The sequence below is a fragment of the Urocampus carinirostris genome, chromosome 5, assembly GCF_059441175.1.
Source record: "Urocampus carinirostris isolate Australia breed hairy pipefish chromosome 5, RoL_Ucar_1.0, whole genome shotgun sequence".
Lineage (NCBI taxonomy): Eukaryota > Metazoa > Chordata > Actinopteri > Syngnathiformes > Syngnathidae > Urocampus > Urocampus carinirostris.
The window spans coordinates 12,629,420-12,652,563 of NC_142353.1; the positions used below are offsets into that span (position 1 = coordinate 12,629,420).

At 36.3% G+C, this 23,144-nt stretch overlaps 2 protein-coding genes across 2 annotated transcripts; both read right to left on the reverse strand.

The window, feature by feature from the left end:
* Positions 1 to 1,657: 1,657 nt before the first annotated feature.
* On the reverse strand, positions 1,658 to 14,839 carry LOC148365450 (sperm-tail PG-rich repeat-containing protein 2-like). The gene is made up of 5 exons (XM_088334975.1): positions 14,741 to 14,839; positions 12,250 to 12,348; positions 4,956 to 5,106; positions 1,858 to 2,027; positions 1,658 to 1,747 (listed from the first exon to the last, which is right to left on the reverse strand). The coding sequence occupies exons 1-5, from the start codon at positions 14,789 to 14,791 to the stop codon at positions 1,658 to 1,660; spliced, it is 561 nt and encodes a 186-aa protein (XP_088191101.1). The 5' UTR covers positions 14,792 to 14,839.
* A 1,558-nt stretch (positions 14,840 to 16,397) lies between these two features.
* LOC148365451 (sperm-tail PG-rich repeat-containing protein 2-like) lies at positions 16,398 to 21,442 on the reverse strand. Its single transcript, XM_088334976.1, has 7 exons — positions 21,400 to 21,442; positions 21,200 to 21,303; positions 20,863 to 21,018; positions 19,752 to 19,919; positions 16,754 to 16,863; positions 16,564 to 16,675; positions 16,398 to 16,484 (listed from the first exon to the last, which is right to left on the reverse strand). Exons 1-7 carry the CDS (start codon positions 21,440 to 21,442, stop codon positions 16,398 to 16,400), a joined length of 780 nt encoding a protein of 259 aa, XP_088191102.1.
* Positions 21,443 to 23,144: the final 1,702 nt, after the last annotated feature.

Consider the following 23,144-nt stretch of genomic DNA (forward strand, 5'->3'; position numbering starts at 1 on the left):
GCATTGCATCTCTGCTTTTTGCAGATGATTTGATGGTGTTGGCTTCCTCAAGCCATGATCTTCAGCTCTCACTGAGCAGTTCACAGCCGAGTGTGAAGCAACCGGTTTGAAGATTAGCACCTTCAAGTCTGAGACAATGGTTCTCAGCCAGAAAAGGGTCGCATGCTCTTTCAGGGTTGTGGATAAGATCCAGTCCGAAGTGGAGGAGTTCTAGTATCTCTAGGTTTTGTTCACAAGCGAGGGTAGGATAGAACAGGAGAACGACACACAGATAGGTTCAGCGTCTGCTGTCATGTGAAGCCTAAACTGGTCTGTCGTGGCAAAGAATGAGATGAGCTGAAATGCAAAGCTCTCGATTTACCGGTCCCTCTAGGATCCTACCTTCACCTATGAAAATAAACTATGGGTCATGACCGAAAGAACAATATCCCAGCTACAAGCTGCTGAAATCAGTTTCCTCCACAGGGTGGCTGGGCTCTCCCCTAGAGAGAGTGAGAAATTCGGTCAGCCGCTGCTCCTCTGCAATGACATGAAGCAGCAGAGGTGGCTCGGGCATCTGAGATTGCCTCCAGGACATCTCCCTCGTGAGGTCTTCTGGGCACGTCCCACAGGCCGGAGGCCTTGGGACGACCCAGGGCGTGCTTGATAAACTGGATGAAGAGGCTATGGATAGGGCCGTCTGGGATTCTTTACTCAGGCTGCGTTCCCCGTGACCTGACCCCAGATAAGTAGAAGTTAATGGAAATATATATATATATATATATATATATATATATATATATATATGGCATTTGTTTTTTAGATAATATATATATATATATATATGTGTGTGTGTGTGTTTTCAAAAATGTGTGTTTAAAAACAGTAAATACTAATAATAACAATAGTAATAATAGATAGATAGATAGATAGATACTTTATTCATCCCCGGAGGGAAATTCACATTTCCAGCAGCATCCCTGTGCTGAGAAACAATACAATAATAAAGCAAAAAGAATACAATATACAAATACCCAATGTGACGTGCTTATACCCACTGTAGCGTGTTGTATAGAGTATCTAGATAGTGCTACACAGAATACATATTGCAATACAATTCGGCAATAATAATAATAACAATAATATGATTAACAAAATCTAAGCGGCAATGGTACCGTTATTTTTTTTTCTTTATACAGTCCATATAAAATGTGTTTAACTGGAATTGTATTTCAAAAATAAGCTCTTGGAAGGGAGGGAAAACAAGTCAGGAAATCAAAGTTAGGAAAGCGCAAAAGATAAAAGTTGGCATCCACACCGGGAAAAAATGTAATACTGTTGACGCAATGTCCCACTTAATAAAGTCGGAAAATTGGCAAATTAGTCTTTTCTTAACTTTTTGTTGAGTAGGAAGTTGAAGAAAATCATGGACGAAATGCAACTTACTTTGGCCGCAGTTGATGGTGCCAGGCGTCAGACATGGGACCAAGTCACACATGTGCAAGTCTCAAGTAAGTCTCAAGTCTTCACCTTCAAGTCCCAAGTAAGTCCCAAGTATTTTTTTCTTGGGCAAGTCAAGTCACAAGTCAAGTCCCGAGTCTTAGATTGCCAAGTCCAAGTCAAGTCACAAGTCATAAAAACAGCGACTCGAGTCGACTCGAGTCCAAGTCACTAAGTCTCAAGTCCCCATGTCTGCCAGGCGTTGTGTAGTTGATCTGAACGCAGCTGTTAGGGCAATTTTGCAAAGATCCTGTGGATGTTTTTCCAACTGGGGACACATTTCAACAACAAAAAGAAAATTGTTCTATGTAATTGTTTTCATATATATATATATATATATATATATATATATATATATATATAAAATATTCATTCTACCTTGTAATCTCCCGGGCCAGGTCCTTGTAAGGCATCCTTGTTGAAGAAGACGGTCTCACGTTTTGTGCTTGAGCCGAAGCCCAAATTTAACTTCCTGTCTCGCTCCAAAAATGTCTCGTACGAAGCTTTTCGGACCAAACCAGAATCCGGGACGTTGTAGGAGCCGGGACCTGGAACCATAGGGAGGTTTAACTGCACCAAAAACACTTCGAAAAACTACTGCTGAGCTTCTGTCAACAGTATTGACGATAATATGTTACAAAGGAACCTGTACTGGAATACAATTACTATAATCTTTTCAGTAATGAGTACTGCAAGACATTATTAATAACATTTTCCAACTTTACTGTAGTTACTACTCATAGTGTCACTAGGTCACTGTCCTTTATAAATGCAGATCATTGATTGTACTCAGACAATCTGTAGTCAGATTGTTGAGTACTCTTGCTTCAATTGTGGTGGCACTGTTTCAAGCACACAGTGTAGGGTGCTGAATTTCTCCTCATGGAGATATTCTCTCTGTTGTGTATACTCGCATCTAAGCTGAATACTCTATATAGCTGTACAATTAAATTCTGAAATCAGGGACTCAGTTTTAATGTAAATATTTCGTTGTGTGACACCAAAGCAAATAGTGGCCGCTCGTGGGGAAGAGGGCGTGGTTCATCCAGGAATAACAAACTAAAGTAAATCTTTATAGCAATTGAGACAAATTAATATTGACATTAAATCAGGAAAGCATCCATGGATAACTAAGGGCTTAAACAATGCTTGCAAGAAGAAAAACACTTTATGTAGAAAATGTATTTAACTAAGAACCAAAAAAGCCGAATCCCGATATAAAACAAATAAAAACAAATTGTCTGACATATTTAGAGCTAGTAAGGTATTATATTACACAAAATTATTACATAACAACAAAAAAAAGTATTAAAGGCGTTTGGGGATTATTAAATACTATAATAAAAGGTAATTAAGTAAGTAATGCATATCAAAATATTTCATTGATAAGAACTGTGAAAATGATAATTCAGATCAAATTGTGGAAAATCGGAATAGTTATTTTGTAAATATTGGACAGGAAAGAGCGTGCAGTAGTAAACAATTTGAGTCCCTGATAAAAAAAATGAATTCAAAAACCATGTTTTTGGATGGAGTAAGGGAATCAGAGATAATAGACACATAAAAAACTGTAAGAATGAAACATCTAGTGATGCTTTGACATAGACAGGGTAATAGTTATACAGTAGTTATACACAGCATCGTTAAACCATTAACCTTCATTTTTAATCCATCATTTCTACCAGGGAAATTTTCGAATAAAACGAAAAGAGTAAAAGTTACACCAATATGCAAAAATGGGGAAAAAACACATTTTCACTAACTACAGTTTGTTCCTCAGTTCTCAATGATATTAGAGAAACTTTATAATAATAGACAAGAATTTTTTTTTAGATAATCATAAATTAATTAACAAAAGTCAATATGATTTCAGAGCAGACATATCAACAACCAAAATGGCCGTTATTGATGTGGTAGAAGAAATTACCAATAGCATTGAAAATAATACATACGCAGCTGGGATATTTATTGACTTAAAAAAAGCATTTGATACCATTATTCAGAAAATACATTTCAAAAAAATGGACCGTTATGACATCAAGGGAGTGGCTCCGGGACGGATTCAAAGCTATTTGACTGGGAGGCAACAAAACCTGAAAATAAGAGAGTTGACATTTGGATATTTGGACATCAATTGTGGAGTACCACAGGATTCCGTCCTGGGTCCAAAGCTATTTAATTCATATACAGTGGAACCTCGGTTCTCGACCATAATCCGTTCCAGAACCCTGTTCGAAAACCGATTTGGTCGATCACCGAAAATCGCTTTTCCCATTAAAAGTAATGTAAAATCGTTTTAATCCGTTCCAACACCCTTGAATGTTTACCATAACCGTAAACATGAAGCTAACCCAGGCTAATCGTACGTTCGCGTTAGCGTAATCTTCCGTACAAAAGATTACGCTAACATGAACGTGTAAAAATAAAAAAGTCAGGTCGTTTACACGTCATTTAGCACCCGGGTCTCCACAACAAGTGGTGAGCGGTTAAAGGATAAAGAAAAGAATTATGAATAGGATTTCTTACCTTCGTGGTGCTCAGCAGAAGCCATGCTGTATGTATAGCAAGATCGGAAACTCGCACACCTTCTTCATATTTTGCTATTATTTCTTTCTTAAATGCAATAGTTGTACGCACTACTCTTCTTTTTTCACCTGTAGCAACTTTGCTGCTTGCACCAAACTTCTTCCGAGGCATAATTAGGGGTTAAAACACTCCGTTCAGCGATATTAAATATGGAAGCAAAAAGAAGTGCGCGCTCACGTGACAACAGTTCTTCACGAGGGGTGGGGGCAATTTACACCCGTACGCCGCTCAGCATCCCCCCTAGCGTACCGGCGTTCGAACTCCGATTTTTTGAACGAAAAGCGAAGCAAGAATCTCTCGAAATTTTTGGTCGAGAACCGATGTAACCGATGTGTTCGAACTGAGAGGCGTTCGAAAACCGAGGTTCCACTGTATTAACGATATATTTAATGTTTCAAAATCAATAGAATTTGTCGTATTTGCAGATGACACAAAAAAAATTTGATTCCAATGATAATTATACTTATTTAGTAACAAATATTAATAGTGAATGAATTAACCTAAAAACATATATGGATATTGTCATGATTGCCAATTTGTAACTGAATAACTTTCATTCATACCAACGCGCTCAAATAACTCCTTATATGTCACGCTGTTACTGACCAGGCATGTCAATCACGCAATGGTAGTATGGTAGTATACTGTACACTCATTCAGCCTGTTGCCCTCTATTTTATTTTAATTTTAAATAGCCTTTTGGGATGTATGTTTTCGGTTTTTGGATCTTATTAAATACATTTCCCGGAAACATGCGACTAATACTCCAGGTGCGACTTATATATGTTATGCATTTTTGGGGGCTGATGCGACTTCTACTCCCGAGCGACAAATAGTCTGGAAAAGAAGTGACTGTTTTTCAGTAAACATGAAAAAAGCAATGTACTGACCTGGGGTGGGGTCTCTGTTGCGTGTGCGCGGGAAACGCTCAGCCGAGGTGCCAAACGGGCTTTTTTTCGCCCCCTTCTGGATTTCCATGGTATCACGGCCATCGGTATAAGTAGAGACTGGTGGCCATTCCTCCTTGGCCAGTTTAAATCTCTAACAAATTTAAATATCAAAATACAACTGCGTTTATCCTAAAAGTGAATGAATAGATATATAAAAAAACATATTTTAAAGTAAACCAGAATTTTAATGGAATTTTCAGTCATTGGGTGACCAAGCCCCCCAATTCCAACCCCTAATGCCGAGTGCCAATGAGGGAGAAAACGGGTACCAATTTTGTAAGTCTTAGGTATAACTCGGCCGAAGCTTGAACCCGTGCCCTCACAGTCCCGGGGCGGGTGCCCAACCCAAGTCCACCGAGCTGGTTTGAAAAATATTATTTTATTTTTTAGTTATAATAATAATAATAATAATAATAATAATAATTTCCTTTGTATTGTCATTCTTTTTTTGTAAGAACAAAATGTCGATACACCTGACCCGTTGTAGCGAGCCGATGCAGCCGCAGCCAACAGAGGGCGCCGCCATTTTACCAATGTTATAAGTCTTAGGTATGACTCGGCCGAGGAGCGAACCAGCGACCTCCCAGTCTCAAAGCGGGCGCCCTACCATCTAGGCTACTGATCTTATAAAAATAAATATTTCCTTAATCATTATACATTGTCAAGTCTTTGAAAAAAATAATTCCGTAAAACATAAAAAATCAAAAAAATATCTCAAATATCAAATTGGTTTTGGATTAAACAAAATACTACAATGACAACATCAAAAAAGTGTATGTTTTTAGAACAAATTTGAATATATACATTTACAATATTTTAGAATGTATTTATTTGAATATAAATTACCAAATCTGCTTTTTGAATATACGTAATATATAAAATTAACAAATAATTCAATTAAAAAAAACATAAACTATTCCATATGTTTTATAAAGCAAATATTATAAATATGAATACACATTCTCAAATATTTTTTAGAAAAAAATCATATTTTGATTAAAAAATACTAAATTGTATAATTGTAATATTAATTTTATTTTTTTTATTTTTTTTTTACATATTTTTGACTAAATAAGACAAGATTGGGCTATTTGAAGTATCCCTTGTCTTATTTTACGTAAAAAAACAAAGGGAAAAATCTTGAAATAAGAAAAATCTTGCATTTTTTGCATTGAAGACTCACAACTTTGGTGTTTTAAATTTTTTTTATATAATCTGATTTTAATTCTAATACATTTTAATATATACATGTTTGTGATGTCACAATTAATGCAGCACAATTGTGTATTGTTTTTTTAGAGAAACAATGAATATATAAAAACAAACAGAGAAACAAAATATAAAAATATTTTGAAAATAATAACTACAAACAAATGATCATTAATGTGTCAAATTCATTCTTAAAATAAGTAAAATAATCTTATCTTTGCATATCGGTGCTGTCATGTAAAAAAGAAACATAATTGGTAATATCTCATCTCATCTCATTAGCTGCACCGCTTATCCTCAGTAGGGTCGCGGGGGTGCTGGAGCCCATCCCAGCAATCATCGGGCAGTGGGCAGGGGACACCCAATTACATAAAAATACATATAAATATATCAAAAATATGTATTTTATATCATGTGATATTTTGTAAAATAAATAATTAATTGAAAATTACATCACCTAAAAACGGTATAATTCCACTAAAAATACAATGTTTATGTTTTTTTGTTTGTTTTTTGTTTTTATGAAAGCAATATCACAATACCTTTTGTTGTTAAAATAAGTGAATAGGAAAGGGTAGAGTCGAAAGCCGCATGGGAGCAAACGGGCCAAACCAGTTGAATAAAGTGAGAGAAAGAGAGAAAGAAAGAAAGAAAGAAAGAAAGAAAGAAAGAAAGAAAGAAAGAAAGAAAGAAAGAAAGAAAAAACAAAGAGAGAGAGAGAAGGGGGAGAGAAAAGGAGAGAATAAAAAATTGAGAAAAAATGGAAGAGAAAGAGAAAGAAAAAGAGTTATAGAGGAAAAATGGATAGAGAAGAAGGGAAGAGAGAACAAAAAAGAGAAAATGAAATAGCAAGAGAGAGCGAAAAATACAGAAGGAGAGAGTGAGTGAGTGAGTAATTGTGCTTCTCGCAGCGTTGAAGAAAAAAATTGTGAAAAAGTCAAACAGGTGAGGGAAAACAGTTAGTTTTCCTTGAAGGCAGGGCATAGTAGGTGTGTTATTCTCCTTTTCTGAGAAAAATCTAAAAAAACTTCAGGAATCCCGATTAGTATGTGTTTGTGTGTGTGTCTTTTAGGTTTAGGAAACGGCTAAACCGATTTTAGTGAAAAGTAAACAGTAGTACTTCAGGCCTTTGCGAGTGTCTTTAGCTGGGTTTCTTGTCAAGGTCATCAGATACCAAAAAAATCATTATACATCTGCTTTCGTGTGGTCTACTTTCATGGGGTCCCTCACGCCCTCCTGGCGGCCAAATTCAGTACTGCAGCTCCCGACCACTCCAAGCAGACCAATCTAATCTTCTATCTGCCTGGCAGCTCCAGGCTCTTAACATTTTAAGGACTAAAACAAAACAAAAACGACTCCCAACTGAGCTTTGTTACAGAAGCTTATTTGAATTTAATTCTGCAAAAAAAATCCCGCCCGTGGTGTTTGTCCGAAAGATTTTGGCATGAAAAAAAAAAACAATGGTGGAATCACAGAGCAGCGCTTCTTAAAGTTTCTTGGTTCTTTACCTTGTTTCCTCTCTGCAGGAGAACACGGCAAGAGATGAACAGCTAAGAAAAATGGCGCCAGCAAGCTCCCCCGGAAATGAGGTCAGGAAATTACAAATTCTATGTGCAGGAACGTGTTTTTTATGCCATATCATAGGGTCGGATTATCCTTTCTTAAACTCTCGCCGAAATTTGAACATTGTTTTCTGGTTAAATCCCTTATTTATAATCATATTTCCATAAATAAATGATACATATTTCATTAAATAAATGTATATAAGTCAGAAATCAGAATACTTTGGAATTTCCCATAAATTAAAAAAAACACATTCTAAACTAAAGACCACTTAAAATTACATTTTCTAATAAACAAATGAGTAGGATTAAAATATATATACTGGACTGTCTCAGAAAATTAGAATATTGTGATAAAGTTCTTTATTTTCTGTAATGCAATTAAAAAAACAAAAATGTCATACATTCTGGATTCATTACACATCAACTGAACTATTTCAAGCCTTTTATTATTTGAATATTGCTGAATTTGGCTTACAGCTGAAAAAAACTGAAAAATCCTATCTCAAAATATTAGAATACTTCCTCAGACCAAGTCAAAAAATAATTTTATAACAGCAAAACTAAATCAAACATTTGAAAATGTCCATTGATGCACTCAGTACTTGGTTGGGAATCCTTTCGCACGGATTACTGCATCAATCCGGCGTGGCATGGAGGCAATCAGCCTGTGGCATTGCTGAGGTGTTATTTATGCCCAGGATGCTTCGATAGTGGCCTTCAGCTCATTTGCATTTGTAGGTCTGGTGTCTTTCATCTTCTTCTTAACTATACCCCACAAATTCTCGATGGGGTTCAGGTCAGGGGAATTAGCAGGCCAATCAAGGACTGTGATGCCATGGTCAGTGCACCAGTTACTGGTGGTTTTGGCACTGTGGGCAGGTGCCAGATCATGCTGGAAAATGAAATCCTCATCTCCATAGAGCTCTTCAGCAGATGGAAGCATGTAGTGCTCTAAAATCTCTTGGTACACAGTTGCATTTACTCTGGACTTGATGAAACACAGTGGACCAACACCAGCAGCTGACATGGCTCCCCAAACCATTGCTGACTGGGGGAACTTCACACTGGATTTCAAGCAACTTGGATTTTGCTCCTCTCCAGCCTTTCTCCAGACTCTGGCGCCTTGACTTCCAAATGAAATGCAAAACTTGCTTTCGTCTGAAAAGAGGACTTTGGACCACTCTGCAACTGTCCAGTGCTTCTTCTCCATAGCCCAAGTCAGACGCTTCTTCCGTTGTCTTGAGTTCAGAAGTGGCTTGACCATGGGAATACGGCTATTGTAGCCCATTTCCCGGACACGTCTGTGAACTGTGGCTTTTGATACCTGGACTCCAGCTTCAGTCCACTGTCTTTGAAGCTCCCCCAAATTCTGGAAGCGGCTCTTCTTCACAATTTTGTTAAGGCTGCGGTCATCTCTCTTGGTTGTGCAGCGTTTCCGGCCACATTTTTCCCTTCCAACAGGCTTTTTGTGGATATGCTTTGAAACTGCACTCTGTGAACAGCCTGCTCTTTGAGAAATTTCTTTTTGTGTCTTACCCTCCTGATGGAGGGTATCAATGATGGTCCTCTGGACAGCAGTCAGATCAGCAGTCATTTAGTTTACTGAACCAAGCTGAGTGTTTTTAAGGCTCAGGAAACCCTCGCAAGGTGTTTCGAGTTAATTAGATGATTCAGGTGATTAGTTGAATAGCCTACTTGTATACTTTTTCATGATATTCTAATATTTTGAGATAGGATTTTTGAGTTTTCTTAAGCTGTAAGCCAAATTCAGCAATATTAAAATAATAAAAGGCTTGAAATAGTTCAGTTGATGTGTAATGAATCCAGAATGTATGACATTTTTGTTTTTTTAATTGCATTACAGAAAATAAAGAACTTTATCACAATATTCTAATTTTCTGAGACAGTCCAGTATATATATATATATATATATATATATATATATTAAAATTAAAATTAAATAATACATTTAAGTAGAGAATATAAAAATGAAAATTGAATACCTAAAGATAAAATAGCATAAAAAATTAAAAAATAATACATATATGAATGAATAAAATAAAATAGAAAATAAATATAAACGAAAAATAGAAAATGAATCAAATACAGATAAAAGAGATGCAAATACAAATAAAATAATATAAGAAATTAAAAAACTACAATAAATTAAAAATTAAAATTGGGAAAATAAATTAATACAAATTTGAAAGTTGAAAATAGACAATAAGAAAATAAAAAATTACATATTACAAATAAAAATGAAAGAACAAAATATAAAATGAAAATAAAATAATCATCAAAAAGAAAAAGAAAAAATGTAAATGAAAACAAAATAAAGAATTTGAAAAAAATAAAACAAAATAAAAATGATTACAGTATTTCAAAATTATAGGAATCTTAAAACAAATTAAAAATTAAAAAATAAAATAATAAAAATAAAATAAAATATTGAAATATAAAACATCTATTTAGTTAGAACATAAAAATAATAATTAAGATAAAAATAAACAAAATAATTGAAATCAAAAGTTGTAAATTAAGAATAAGAGATTGAGAAAGAAAACAATTAAAATTATAGAATGAAAACAAAGATTAAAAATAAAAGTAATAATAAAAGAATACAAAATTAGCCTAAAATATATGATTAAAAGAATAATACAAAATCATATTAAAAAGTTAAGATTAAAAAATAAGAAATTAATAATAAATACATATAATATTAATAAACAATTTAAATAAAGCAAGTCATTTTGAAACTCATCTTGTTGATAAATTAAATAAATAAAAGTTCGTAAAGACATTTATAAAAGAAAGCAGATATTGTTAGTAAAATAAAGAACAAAAAAATTAAAGATTAAAAAAATAAAACATAAACGAATACATTAAAAAATCTATAAAAATAATAATAACTATAAAACAAATTGAAAAAAATAACAAATTAATTTGATAACTTTACATCAGGTAGTTTGGGGATTTTAGGTTCAAGAAATAAGCTAAAATATCTTAAAATAGGAATGGTGACATGGCGGCAGGGTGGTTAGCAGGCAGCCCCACGGTGCACAGGTCCTGGGTTTGATTCCAGCAATACCGTGCGGAGTTTGCATGTTCTCCCCGTGCCTGCGTGGGTTTTGTCCCTAGGTGTGAATGAGCTAGTGAATTTGTCTGTCTCTGTGTACCCTGCAACCAGTTGAGGGTGTCCCATGCCCACTGCCCGTAGATAGCTGGGATGGGCTCCAGCACCCCCGCGACCCTACTGAGGATAAGCGGTGCAGATAATGAATGGATGACGGAAAAATTCAAGTGAAGTCAAGTCAAGTCATGTTTTATTTGTATAGCCCTTAATGACAAAGAGTCTCAAAGGGCTGCAGAGATCAAAGACTATTGCAAACTGCAGACTATTATGACACCATTCCTCCTTATTATGGGCAAAATTATTTTCAAAAGCCAATGATAGATTATTCCGCTCAAGTATTTTCTACTTCGACTAGAAAAAAAATAATTAAATGAGCTAATAAACTGACTTTGACCTCAACTGTTGGAACAGCAACCAAAAAAATGTGTGACGCTTGGACAAGAAGCTAATTGAGCTAGTTTATCTCACAGATTATATCGGTAATATTTTCTGTGTCTGCATTATGCCGACTCGTTTTCCTGAATGCGGCCTCATTTGCTTATCTGGGACAGCGGAATCGACTCTTTGTTCTTATTCACGGTGAGGCCTTAAAGAAAATTCAAAATTATAGAAATAAAGATAATATAAAAATTAAAAAGGGAATCCAAATACAAAAATATAAAAAAAAATACAGTTAAAAGAAAAGAAAATAATAACATTAAAAGATAAAAGTTACAATTGGGGGAAAAGGGAAAAAAACTAGAAAAAAAATAAGTAAAAATAATATAAATTAACATAATATAAGTAAATAAATAACAACAATAAAAGGAAATAAAACAAAAATAAAATTTAAAGAAATATACAAAATGTGAATGAAATTACTAGAAATAAATTGAATTAAATTAAAAATAACGACAAAATGAATTAAAATAACCAAAAAATAAAATGTATATAGAACAATAGCAATTAAGAAATTTAAATATTAAAAATTAAACGTTAAAAATAAACAATCATATTAAATAATATGCTAATCTTTGACAAGTACAAATAAATGTGACTTGACCTGACCAAATAGTTAGAAAGGGAATTCATTATGGTCATTCAAAAAAAAAAAAAAAAAATTAAAAAACAACAATAAAATGAAACAAAATTAATGAAAAAAATGAAATACTGTAAGTATTCAAAAAACAAAAAAAAAGAAAACTAAAATAAAAAGTAATATAGATATTAAGACATTTTAAAAATACACAGCAAAAGTTAAAATAATAAAAATAATGAAATAAAAATTAAAAGTTTAAAACAAAAATTAATTATAAATAATGTGTTTGTCGTAGAAATTGAATCGTACCTCACTCTTTGACAAAAAGGAGGCGGAGATTTGCTGCTTTTGTTCACGGAGTCCCTCAAATTGTCCTCTGATGTCATAGTGGCCGGGACCGGGAACGTTCTGGGGGAATACAAAATTCTCGCTAAAATGCAATGCACAAAATAAACCTCACTGAATAACCCATCTCAAAGAAAAATTTGCTCATTTTAAGTTTATTATTTTCTCATTTCAATCAATCAATCAATCAAACTACCAAAGATGGCACACTCACATTCACAAAAATTCATTTCCCTTTGCTCTTCCTAACCTGGCACCCAACATTAAGCACACAGCACAAAAAGGGGTGAGTTGCTTGCCATGCAACCCTTCGTCAGCAGAGAGGCCCAAAAGGATACACTGGTTTACCTCCTCTGCATCATATGCATTGAATGATTTTATATTTTATACATTTTACTATAAAGGATTTTATACAAGTTACATTTATTGAATGCAATGAAGATTTTTCACATAGAAGGCTTAAGGTCAATGACAGGTCGCGCCGTTTCGAATGCGAATGTTTTGTTTAGTTCTGTCGATAACAGAGTTCTGACGCAGATAGCGGGCGATGTTTGGAGAAGAAGGCCCTGAGGAAGTGGAAGCGCTTGGAGTTGTTTTGAGTTTCTCCAGACGAGGTGGCGACGAGGTGGAGCCCACATGGGCGTTCCTGGCCCGTCCATGGGGGTGGGCGACACGCCGGCGTGGGAGAGAGGCGTGGGCAGAAGAAGAGCTTCGAAAGAACGATCGCGAGGGACAATCGAGAGAGAGAGGCTCGACGAAGAGTGACACTAATTTGGCTAAATCGATGGGATTCACTTAGTTTATTATTTAAGAAATTAAATCTGCCCCGCGTGGAAATGCCGGTCTCTTGCCCATATTTCCCCGAGAAGAAACGAGCATGCATTGTTGGGTGAATGAAGGTTATGTTTGGTTAATGGAGTCAGATAACTAATTCGAACAATTTGGTAAATGCTACAATGCTACACTTTTAATAGTTTAATTCCCAACAGCATCCATATCAGTCATTCTTAACACTCCTTTGCCATTCACACCTCTCCCTAGCACACACTCTTGCATCTGTTAAATTGACTGACCTCACATCCGGAGCATGTTTCACCCGATCCATTCAACCATTTTTAGGCCCTCCTCTTATTCTATTTCCCACCACTTTTCACTACTTATTCTCAAATGGCCTTCATCCATTCTTTCCATACGTCCAAACCATCTCAGAACATTTTCATCAACCCTCTCAGTAAGCTCTTTCACCACACTAGTTCTTCTCCTTACTTCCCCATTTCTCAACCTATCCTAGTCGTGTCACTCCACACATAAAACACAAACGTCTCATTTAAAAGACATCTAATAAATAAGGCTCATTTACTTTCAAATCCTTCACTTATAAGCCATACATCACTGTTGGCACCACCAAACCTTCATACAATCCTCGCTTTCCATTTAGAATAATTTCAAAAAAATATTTCTCAGATTAGAAAGCAAAAATTCAATTAAATTACACATTTGTGAAATAATTTTGGTCATTTCGAGTTTATTTCTGTTTTAATATAATTGATTTTGATTAACTTATTTTTTCTTGCAAAAATACAATGAGATAAACTAAATAAATTTCCCTTGGGAAAGAGATTTTTGCTCATTTTAAGTTTTTTTATTTGGATTATGAGATATTGAATTTGTTTTTATGAAAAAAAACAACTTTACGGTCCGATAAAAAAGCAAAAGAAAGTTGTATTTTCTATTCAGAGAAAAATGAAATAAATTGTATTTTTACTATTACCTACTTGTCGCTAATTTTAAAATCATTGTACTTATTTTATATGACTAAAGTCATCACAAACATTTCTCTACTTCATAGCTTGGTGTATAAGCGTAACTTTAAGAAATATTTTCAACCACAATATTTAAAACAATACTTATGTGAAAACTTCTTTTTTGCAATTCACACTATTTTTCTGATTTATATTTATTCAATTCATTTTGAAGAATTTATTTTTTGTTCATTTAAAGGTATTCCAACATATTACTTTAGTACAATAATAAAAAGCACCCTGAAAATAAACACAATTCTCTTCCTACATAGTTTGGTATATAACTCTAATTTTAAGCATGTCTGGTTTGTTTTGGCAGTGCTAAATATATATACATATATATCAGACACTTGTTTTGATGTGTTTCCCCGCAACACCTTTTTGTAGCGCCGTCTTTTTTCGATTGACAAAAAATGTCGACACGTCGTCTCCAGCAAGAAAAGAAAATTGTTATTTTGGAACGTGTGCAAAAACAAGCTTGGTTTTTGGCAAAGACGAAAAATAAATATATTTATAGTACTCCTGCGAGCAAACACAATGAGTCAGGGGCCGACTGTGTTTGAGACCGAACGTATGATGGGATGTGCGATGAGAATTGAGCCCGGGTTTGCAAGGCTGCAGTGCGAGTTAAACAAAGTCTGTGTCTTTTTAACTGGATCGTTGGTACTCGATAAAAGACAGCATTCATGGAGCACCCAGTTCATTCGTCATGGCAACGGGTCAGCTGAAGGACAAGGTTTTGACTCTTCTAGGACTTCAAATCTTATATGGTGTCCTGGACAAGATAAAAAAGAGAAAAATGAAAGAAAGGGTGAGGGAGAGCGGTGTAAAGAATAAAATACAAGGAAAGACCAGGAGAGACAGTCAGAAAGAGAGAATGAAAAATGAATAGCAAAAGAGAGAGAGAGAAAACGAAAGTGACAAAGAGAGAATAGAAAGAGAAAGACAAAGGAAGAGAAGGGGAGAAAGAAATAAAAGAGAGGAAAGGAAGAGTGAAAAAGAGGAGGAAAAGAGACAACAAAATATAGGTAGGGTGAGAAAGAAAGAAAGAAAGAACAAAAGGGAAAGTGAAAGAAAAAATGAAAAAACAGCTCAAAAGAAAGTGGGAAAGAGAAAAAAGAGAAAGAAATGGTGAGAAAGAGAGAATAAGAAAGACAGAGAGAGACAGCAATAGAAGGACAGAATAACAAGAACAAGAAAGTGAGGGAAACAGAGAAAGAGAGACACAAAAGAGAGATTTAGAAATTTAGAGAATCATACAAAAATAGAACAACTTAGTGTGGTTCACATGAAGGAATACCCATCATAGGAATTAGGTGTAAAAACCAGTGTCACTAGTGCCTCTTAGTTATCGACCTTTCTGTCCCCTCCTCCTGTACCCCCTCTGATACAGATGATTTTCCAAACAAGATCAAAGTCACACTCCAACACCTTGCCGATGAGCTTTAGCAGTGTCGGGGGAGGGAGCAATTGAAAACATGCCTCAGCAGGGTTCCCTAGCAATGAGATTTGATTTTATTTTCATTGGGTGGGAAATTGAGCAGGGTGGTCAAGAGGGGGGCTACTCACTGTTGTTCACTCAAAGGAATTCCCATCATAAGAATCGGGTGTGCAGAAGCAGTGTCCCTGTTCCTCCTTATGTATCGACCCTTCTGACTCCCACCACCCCTTCCTCAAACACAGCTGATTTTCAAAACAAGATCATGATCTTACTCCTACACACCTTGCCGATAAGCTGCAGCCATGCCGGAGGAGGGAGAAATTGAAAACATGCCACAGCAGGGTTCCCTACAAATGATCTGTGATTGTTTTTTTTTTGTTTGTTTTTTTTGTATTGGGTAAGGAGTGGAGAAAGGGTGGTCGGGGAAGTGTGGGGGGGGGGGCAACTGTGCTTCACACGCAGATTTTATTTTGTAATTTCACACAAAAACGTGCGGTTTTGACAAGGCAGCTTCAACGCGGCACTTTACTGTCCTCTAGAGGACAAATTAATCATAATATCTCAGGGCGAAAAAATAAAATCCAAAATACTTAGGTAAAACGGATAATTTTTTCCTTTATCAAACTGAATTTTACAATGAAGAGAGAAAGGAAAGAGATAAAAAGACGTTAAACAAAATAAAGACATGAAGAAAGATACATAAATATGATTAAGGAAATAAAACATGACATACAATTCTCTTCCTCTAAATTAAAAAACCCTTAAAATTGGAATAAATCAATCGGAATTATATTTAGTAATCCCGTAATTTGTCATTATTTTTCTTTAAAAAAAACAGTCACTAGAGGGCAGCAAATCTTAAAGAGGGGTTAAAGAGGGTGAAAAACTCGGTCATCCGGGAGGGACTTAGTGACGAGTCGCTGCTCCTCCGCATGGAGCTGAGGTGGTTCGGGCATCTATTAATTATTAATTTGATCATTATTAAAGTGGCTCTAGGAATTTTAGAATTTGAAATAATAAAAAAGTATCAGTCACTTTCTTAAGCTCCTGTTGAGGTATCAGTTGATGGTATCGAGGGATGATAAGCTCCGCCCTGTTGCGCCGCTCCTTTCGTACATTAACGTTTTGGTAGCGCGTTTCGGAAACGCTGAAGGGGAAAAAACGAGAAGAAAATTTAGACAAAAGTCGGGAAAAACATCCTTTGGTGTAGAGAGGTGACACTCACGTCTCAGGGTGATAGTGGGCGGGGCCTGGAACTTCTTCCCTGGTCATGTGACTTTGCCTGGGCGCCATTTTGCCGAAGTGGATGCCTTTGTATTTGTTGGATATTTCAGCCTGGAGAGAATAATAATTCAACGTTTCTCACTGTTAAATTGGCTTTAAAGTCCCAGTGTGTATTATATAGCAACTTTTGATGGTGTAGAAATACTTCATCCTTTAAATAACAATTGATTCAAATAATTAGAAAATCATATACTATCTCATAAACCTGATCCCAATATTCAGGCATTTTGCACTGCTTCCTTCCCTATTTTCCACTGCTTCCTTCCCTTGCCACTCATGTTAGCCACTTGGTTTGAGCTTTGTTCGTCAATATCACTAACCTTCCGAGGGAAGGTCAAGCAAGCGAATGGTGTCGAGCCTAGTGATTCTGGCATCTTCTGATATTTTTCCTCTGTTTCCTTCTCTAGCCACTAGACTGTGAGCTGTAGCACACCACTAGCCGTTATTGTTATTGTCAGCTGGATATGCTCTATCTATCAGTGGCACTTCCAAAGCAGAGTCCCGCATGTGATGGCTACTGTGTCCCGTGATTCAGACATTCTGTGCTTTTTTTCCCACTGTTTCTTTCTTAAGCCACTGATGCCATCCACTGCAGGATATGGCTCACTGCTAGCTGCTATTGTTATTATTAGATGGTCTTGCTTCATCCTTTGATGGTACTCGCCTTCTACACGGGGGTTATGCATGCATACATTGCCAAGTCCCATAATTCCAGCATCTTTTTCCACTATTTATTGCTCTAGCCACTCATGTTAGCCACTTGGCTGCAAGCTTTCAATTGCTGCTATCGTTTGCTGCTCCTGCCTCGGCCTTGAGTGTCAGTCGCTCAATTTCATTCAAATGAATGTTGCAGAATGCCGTGATCCTCCACCAGCATACTTCACTTTTTTTCCCTGTTTCCTTCTCTAGCCACTCATGTTAGCTATTTGGCTGCAGGCTATTGCTTGTGGCTAACCGCTTTTGTTATTGTTAGCTGGTCCTTCTTCTTCCTTCAATGTCATTCACTCAGTTTCATGCAAATGAATGTGACAGAATGCCGTGCTACACCGCCAGCATACTTCACTCTTTTTCACCACTTCCTTCTCTAGCCACTTATGTTAGCTACCTGGCTGCAGGCTATTGCATGCGGCTAACCGATAGATCACTTGCCTCCCACAGCTGAGCCCTGCACGTGATGGTTGCCGAGTTCCGTGATTCTGAGCCCTTGCCGCTTATTTTACTGTTTCTCCCTTCCACCGACTCTGACCAACTCCAGCTATTGTCAAATTCCCCAATTGTAATTATTTATTTTGATTTTCAGTGTCTGAGGATAGAATAAAAGATATCACAAAGCATAGTTTATCACATTTTTTTCCATATGTTTTAAAATGTTATGAATTGATTTTGCTCTAAGAAAAATAGCATTTATCCAATCATTGACAAAATCAGCTTTTAATCAAATGATTACATCCTCCAATACAATCACATCACTCTTTATATGCTGCTCTTCTGGTTAGTTACAATCTCCTACCATAATGCCCTTTTTTCTTCGCAGTGCTTTGTGATTTGAGGTTTTTCTCTCCTCATTTTATAATTAAAAGGTGTCTCTTGTAAAATAAAACAGGAATTTTAACTCTAGTTTGATCTGTATTTAGTATTTAACATAATTTTCTAGTAAAATTATAACAATAATTGAAGAATAAAGGCAGCAGTTGATTAGTGTGAAGCAAAAACTAGGACACGGGATTTTTTTTTTTGCAGCAAACTTTTTCATCATCATGTACGCCGGCGCAATTTAGGCAAACAGTGAAGGACGCCGGGGGGCCCAGTGGGCCCCCTTCCCGGTCATTATCTGACCACTTCATTTGATGTGTGTGGTGACTGCAGAATAATTACGAACACACTTTTCTTTTTTTCTTCTTCATGGCTCGCATGTAAAATAGATGAGCACTGCGGCAGCCAGAATAAAGCTTCACTCATTAGGAGATGATGCAAATGTATTGGGTCAGGCAAAAGTAGAATTGATAAGAATTCAGTCTCGCTTTCGAGAACCGAATCATTTGGCTTGGCTCACTAAAACGAGCCGTCTCATTTGGCTCCCGAACGGCTCCTCTGAATGTTTTTGTTGCTTTAATCCATATACAGTATGACCAAGTATTATGTAACATAATGCACGAAATGACTTAAAGGTGGGAATAATAAAGCAAAAAAAGAAGGATAGCGGAGCAAAAAGAAGCAAAAAATAAAAGAAAAAAAGAAAAAAATGAGGAAAAATAAAAGCTAAATGAAATAGAAACAAAAAGATAAAGAAAAAAATAAAAGGAAAAAGGCAAGAAAAAAATATGTAAATTCAATGAAACAGATACAAATAAACCTTTTTATCAGAGGGAAAAGGACAAAAAAGGGAAAACAAAATGAGAAGAAGTTAAAAAAAAAGAAGTAAAAAAGAGATTTGAAAAAAGAAAAATCAAGAAAAAATGAAAAAGTAAGAAAAAAAGATAGAAGGAAAAAAGAACAAAAGGAAAATAAACCAAATAAATAGAAATTTAAAAAGGAAAGAAAAGGGAAAAAACGAGAAAAAGGAACCAAAAAGCAAAGAAAATTGTATCTTGGAAGGGAGCCAGCTTCTGATTGGTGAGGAAGATTGGGGCGGCAGTAGCTCAGGACGATCTGAGCTCTACAGCGATCGTTTTAGGATTAAGGGATCCCAGTTCGAATCCCGGCTTGTCCGTGTTACATGTCGAAGTGTCCTTGGGTAAGACATTGAACCCCCAATTACCCCCAATAAGCAGGTTAGCGCCTTACATGGCTGCTATTGGGAAAATGTGAAGCACATTGTAAAGCGTTTTGGGAAGTCATTGACTTGAAAAGCGCTATATAAATGCAGATCATTTCATTTCATAACCGGCTCCTAGAGTGGTCTCGGTTGCGACACGACAACAATAAAAAGTCAGACTTACGGGGCTGTAGTAGGCGGGGCCTAAGCTGGGGTCTCGATTTTGGGGCTCCTCTTTGCGGAGGGCCCCAAGTGGGCCCTCCACGTAGCCACTGTTCTGTCTGGACGACGGGATGGACGGAACCAAGGGCTGGATAGAGGCCTGCTCCATGAAACTTTTAGCAAGCTGAGGCTGCAAAAGACAATTTTTGTGAAATTAGATTCTGTTTTTTTTAAAGAGAAACTATAATAACAATAGAATAACATATCTAAATATAAGATACAATTTACAATATATATATTGTGTATATATATATATATATATATATATACACAGTGGAACCTCGGTTCTCGACCATAATCCGTTCCAGAACCCTGTTCGAAAACCGTTTTGTTCGATCACCGAAATCATTTTTCTAATTAAAAATAATGTAAATCGTTTTAATCCGTTCCAACACCCTGAATGTTTACCTTGAATGTTTAACGTAAACATAAAGCTAACCCAGGCTAATCGTACGTTCGCTTTATCGTAATCTTCAGTACAAAAGATTACGCTAAAATGAACGTGTAAAAATAAAAAAAGTCAGGTCGTTTACAAGTCATTTAGAACCCGGGTCTCCACAACAAGTGGTGAGCAGTTCACTGGAAAGGGGGCTGCATCCCAACACCCTGAATGTTTTGAATGTTTAACGTAAACATGAAGCCAACCCAGGATAATCGTACGTTCGCGTTATCGTAATCTTCCGTACGAAAGATTACGCTAACATGAACGTGTAAAAATTAAAAAAAAGGATAAAGAAAAGAATTATGCATAGGATTTCTTACCTTTGTGGTGGTCAGCAGAAGGCGCAGGTGGACGGTGGGGTATTCCCTAGCAAGACCAGACACTCGCACACCTCCTTGATATTTTGCTATTATTTATTTCTTAAATGCAATAGTTGTACGCACTACTTTTCTTTTTCACCTGTAGCAACTTTGCTGCTTGCACTGACTTTCTTAATCATTAAAATTTATGAAAACTAAAAACCACAACAGAAAATACAAATCAGAATAACATTCTAAAATATACATGACTCCCACTTCACACAAGAAGTCAAGTAACATTATTACTTATTACTTTCCTTTTTTCAATTTACCCTTCTATTGCTAAGCACGGCATCTTTTCTACAAGGTTTTTTGGTGTTGTCCGGCAGCAAAAAAACCTGGTAGGCTCCCGGGCCCGGCCCTTCGCATTCGGGGTCCTGGAAGCGCTTAGAGCGGCTTCGAAGACTGCAGCCGCCGTGGATATTTGACTAAAAAGACAGATGAGAACTCATTTACTGAAATTGTCAGTCATAGGCGTGCCAATCATGCTTATAGTCAACATTGGCATTAACAATTAAATTAACTATGGCCAAAAGCTAAGACAAGTTAGCAAAGAGCCACATGCGGCCCCAGAGCCGCTTGTTGCGGACCCCCAGCATATCTTCTTACCTTGACAGGAGAAATATTATAGGATCCAGGTCCTGGAAGTGTTTCATCGGACTCATTGATTGTCGTTAGCCTGCTAGCCAAGGACAAAAACGGAGCGTAGCCGACTATGCAATGACAAAGAAGCATTTTATTTTGAAACATTTTGGTGACTTTATAACGATTCAAAGCAGTAATCCCCCGCTATAATGCAGTTCGCTTACCACGTTTTTCATTTTCAGCTCGATCAAATATGGGGTTATGCATTCTGATTGGCTCATGAGTCCCTAAGAAGAGTAGGCATTGGTAATAAAATGAATAAATTAAAGAGACCCGTTGTACCCGCCTTGCAACATTTTCACCTTACTGTGTGAAATAAGATGTTTTTTTTAATCCCCTCCTAATGTCTTTTTCTCCATCATACAACATCGACTACAAATTATTTGGCAAGCCCAAACATATTTACAATTCTTACTGTGAAGATTTTGATATGGTAAAATACCTGTCTGTTATTAGTCAACACCTAATAAAATTCTGGTCTGCTATAGGTTGAATTACCTCCCACAATGCCTTTCGCTTTTTTCGGTCGGTTCAGAATAACTCGACAATTTGCGAGTCAGCTATACAATATGCTGGCCTGTAGCTATTCGGTATAGGTCCATGGCTTGCTCTGATGCTAAAGGAAGAAGCAAACAAATATGATAACCATGAATAACAATATTCAGACTATCAAGAAATATGAATAGTCAAGTCATGTCATTTTTATTTGTATAGCCCTTAATCACAAATAATCTTAAAGGGCTTCACAAGTTATTACATATAAGAAGTTTAGGTTATAGGTTTAGGTTATGAATAAGGCACTACCTTCACAAAATTGCATGGTTGTTAGCAATCGACAATCAGGACTAATAATATAAATAAGAAGGCGATCGATTAAAGCAAAGAAAACATTTAAAGGCATGACAATCTCAAGTGGAAGTCAGTTTCATTTGAATCTTCCGAAATAGTAACGCCTACTATACCTGTAAACATGTACCAATTATACTCCTCAGCCAATCATGATGCAGATTTTCACAGTGCATGATGAAATTCCATGAAAAATAATGAGACCGGGAAAAGTGCAACGCATTATTGCAAGGGATTACTGCAATCTTACTTGTGGAGTTTCTTCTAGAATCGAGATTGTAAGATCCCGGTCCCACTGTGGCTGATGTCTCACTATTTGGCAGGAAAGTTATCCTTGGAGAACGGCTTAACATGTTCTTGATGAAGTCAGCGTCTGTTTATTTTGCATTCAGTTTCCAGGATCTTACCTGGAGCTCTATTAAGAAATCTTATCTGGCTTCTGTTGCTAGGATACCAATGGACGCTGTGCACAATCTTATTGCTGTATTTTAACGGCGAAGGCATCTCTTGTCCAATACTGCTTCCTAGTGGTGAAAAACGATATTTTTGTTTCCAACTCAGTCAGTACAAACTTGAATACACATTTACTCTAAAAACAACAGTAGTGGGCCATCAGGGCCTGCAAAGCCTTATCTGCTGGCCTAAGAAATATCTTAATCATGTGTTGTTGATTATATTTTGTCCCTGAATACTTGTTAAATATTTTCAGATTCATTCCATTGCTTTTCCCTGGTTGTGCTGCCCCCTGATGAGTGTTTTAATATTCAAGCATTTAACCAATCACATTTTAGCCATTACTTGTGGCCAAAGTCAGATCATACCATTAGGCCTTCACAATCAGTTCTGAAGGCCGTGAGGCATAACATCAGTGACGATAAAACTGTTGGTTTAGCCAATCAGCTTTTGGAGATTTTAAGATTTTTTTGTTTGAATTTGACAGCGTTTTTCAGAAAAGCTGTAGGTGTTTTCAAAGAGCGAAAATTGGAAGTCAAACACGCAAAGCGGTTGTGATGGCAGGTATTTATGTGTTAGTTTAAAACTGGAAGTGGCAAACTTTGATCGA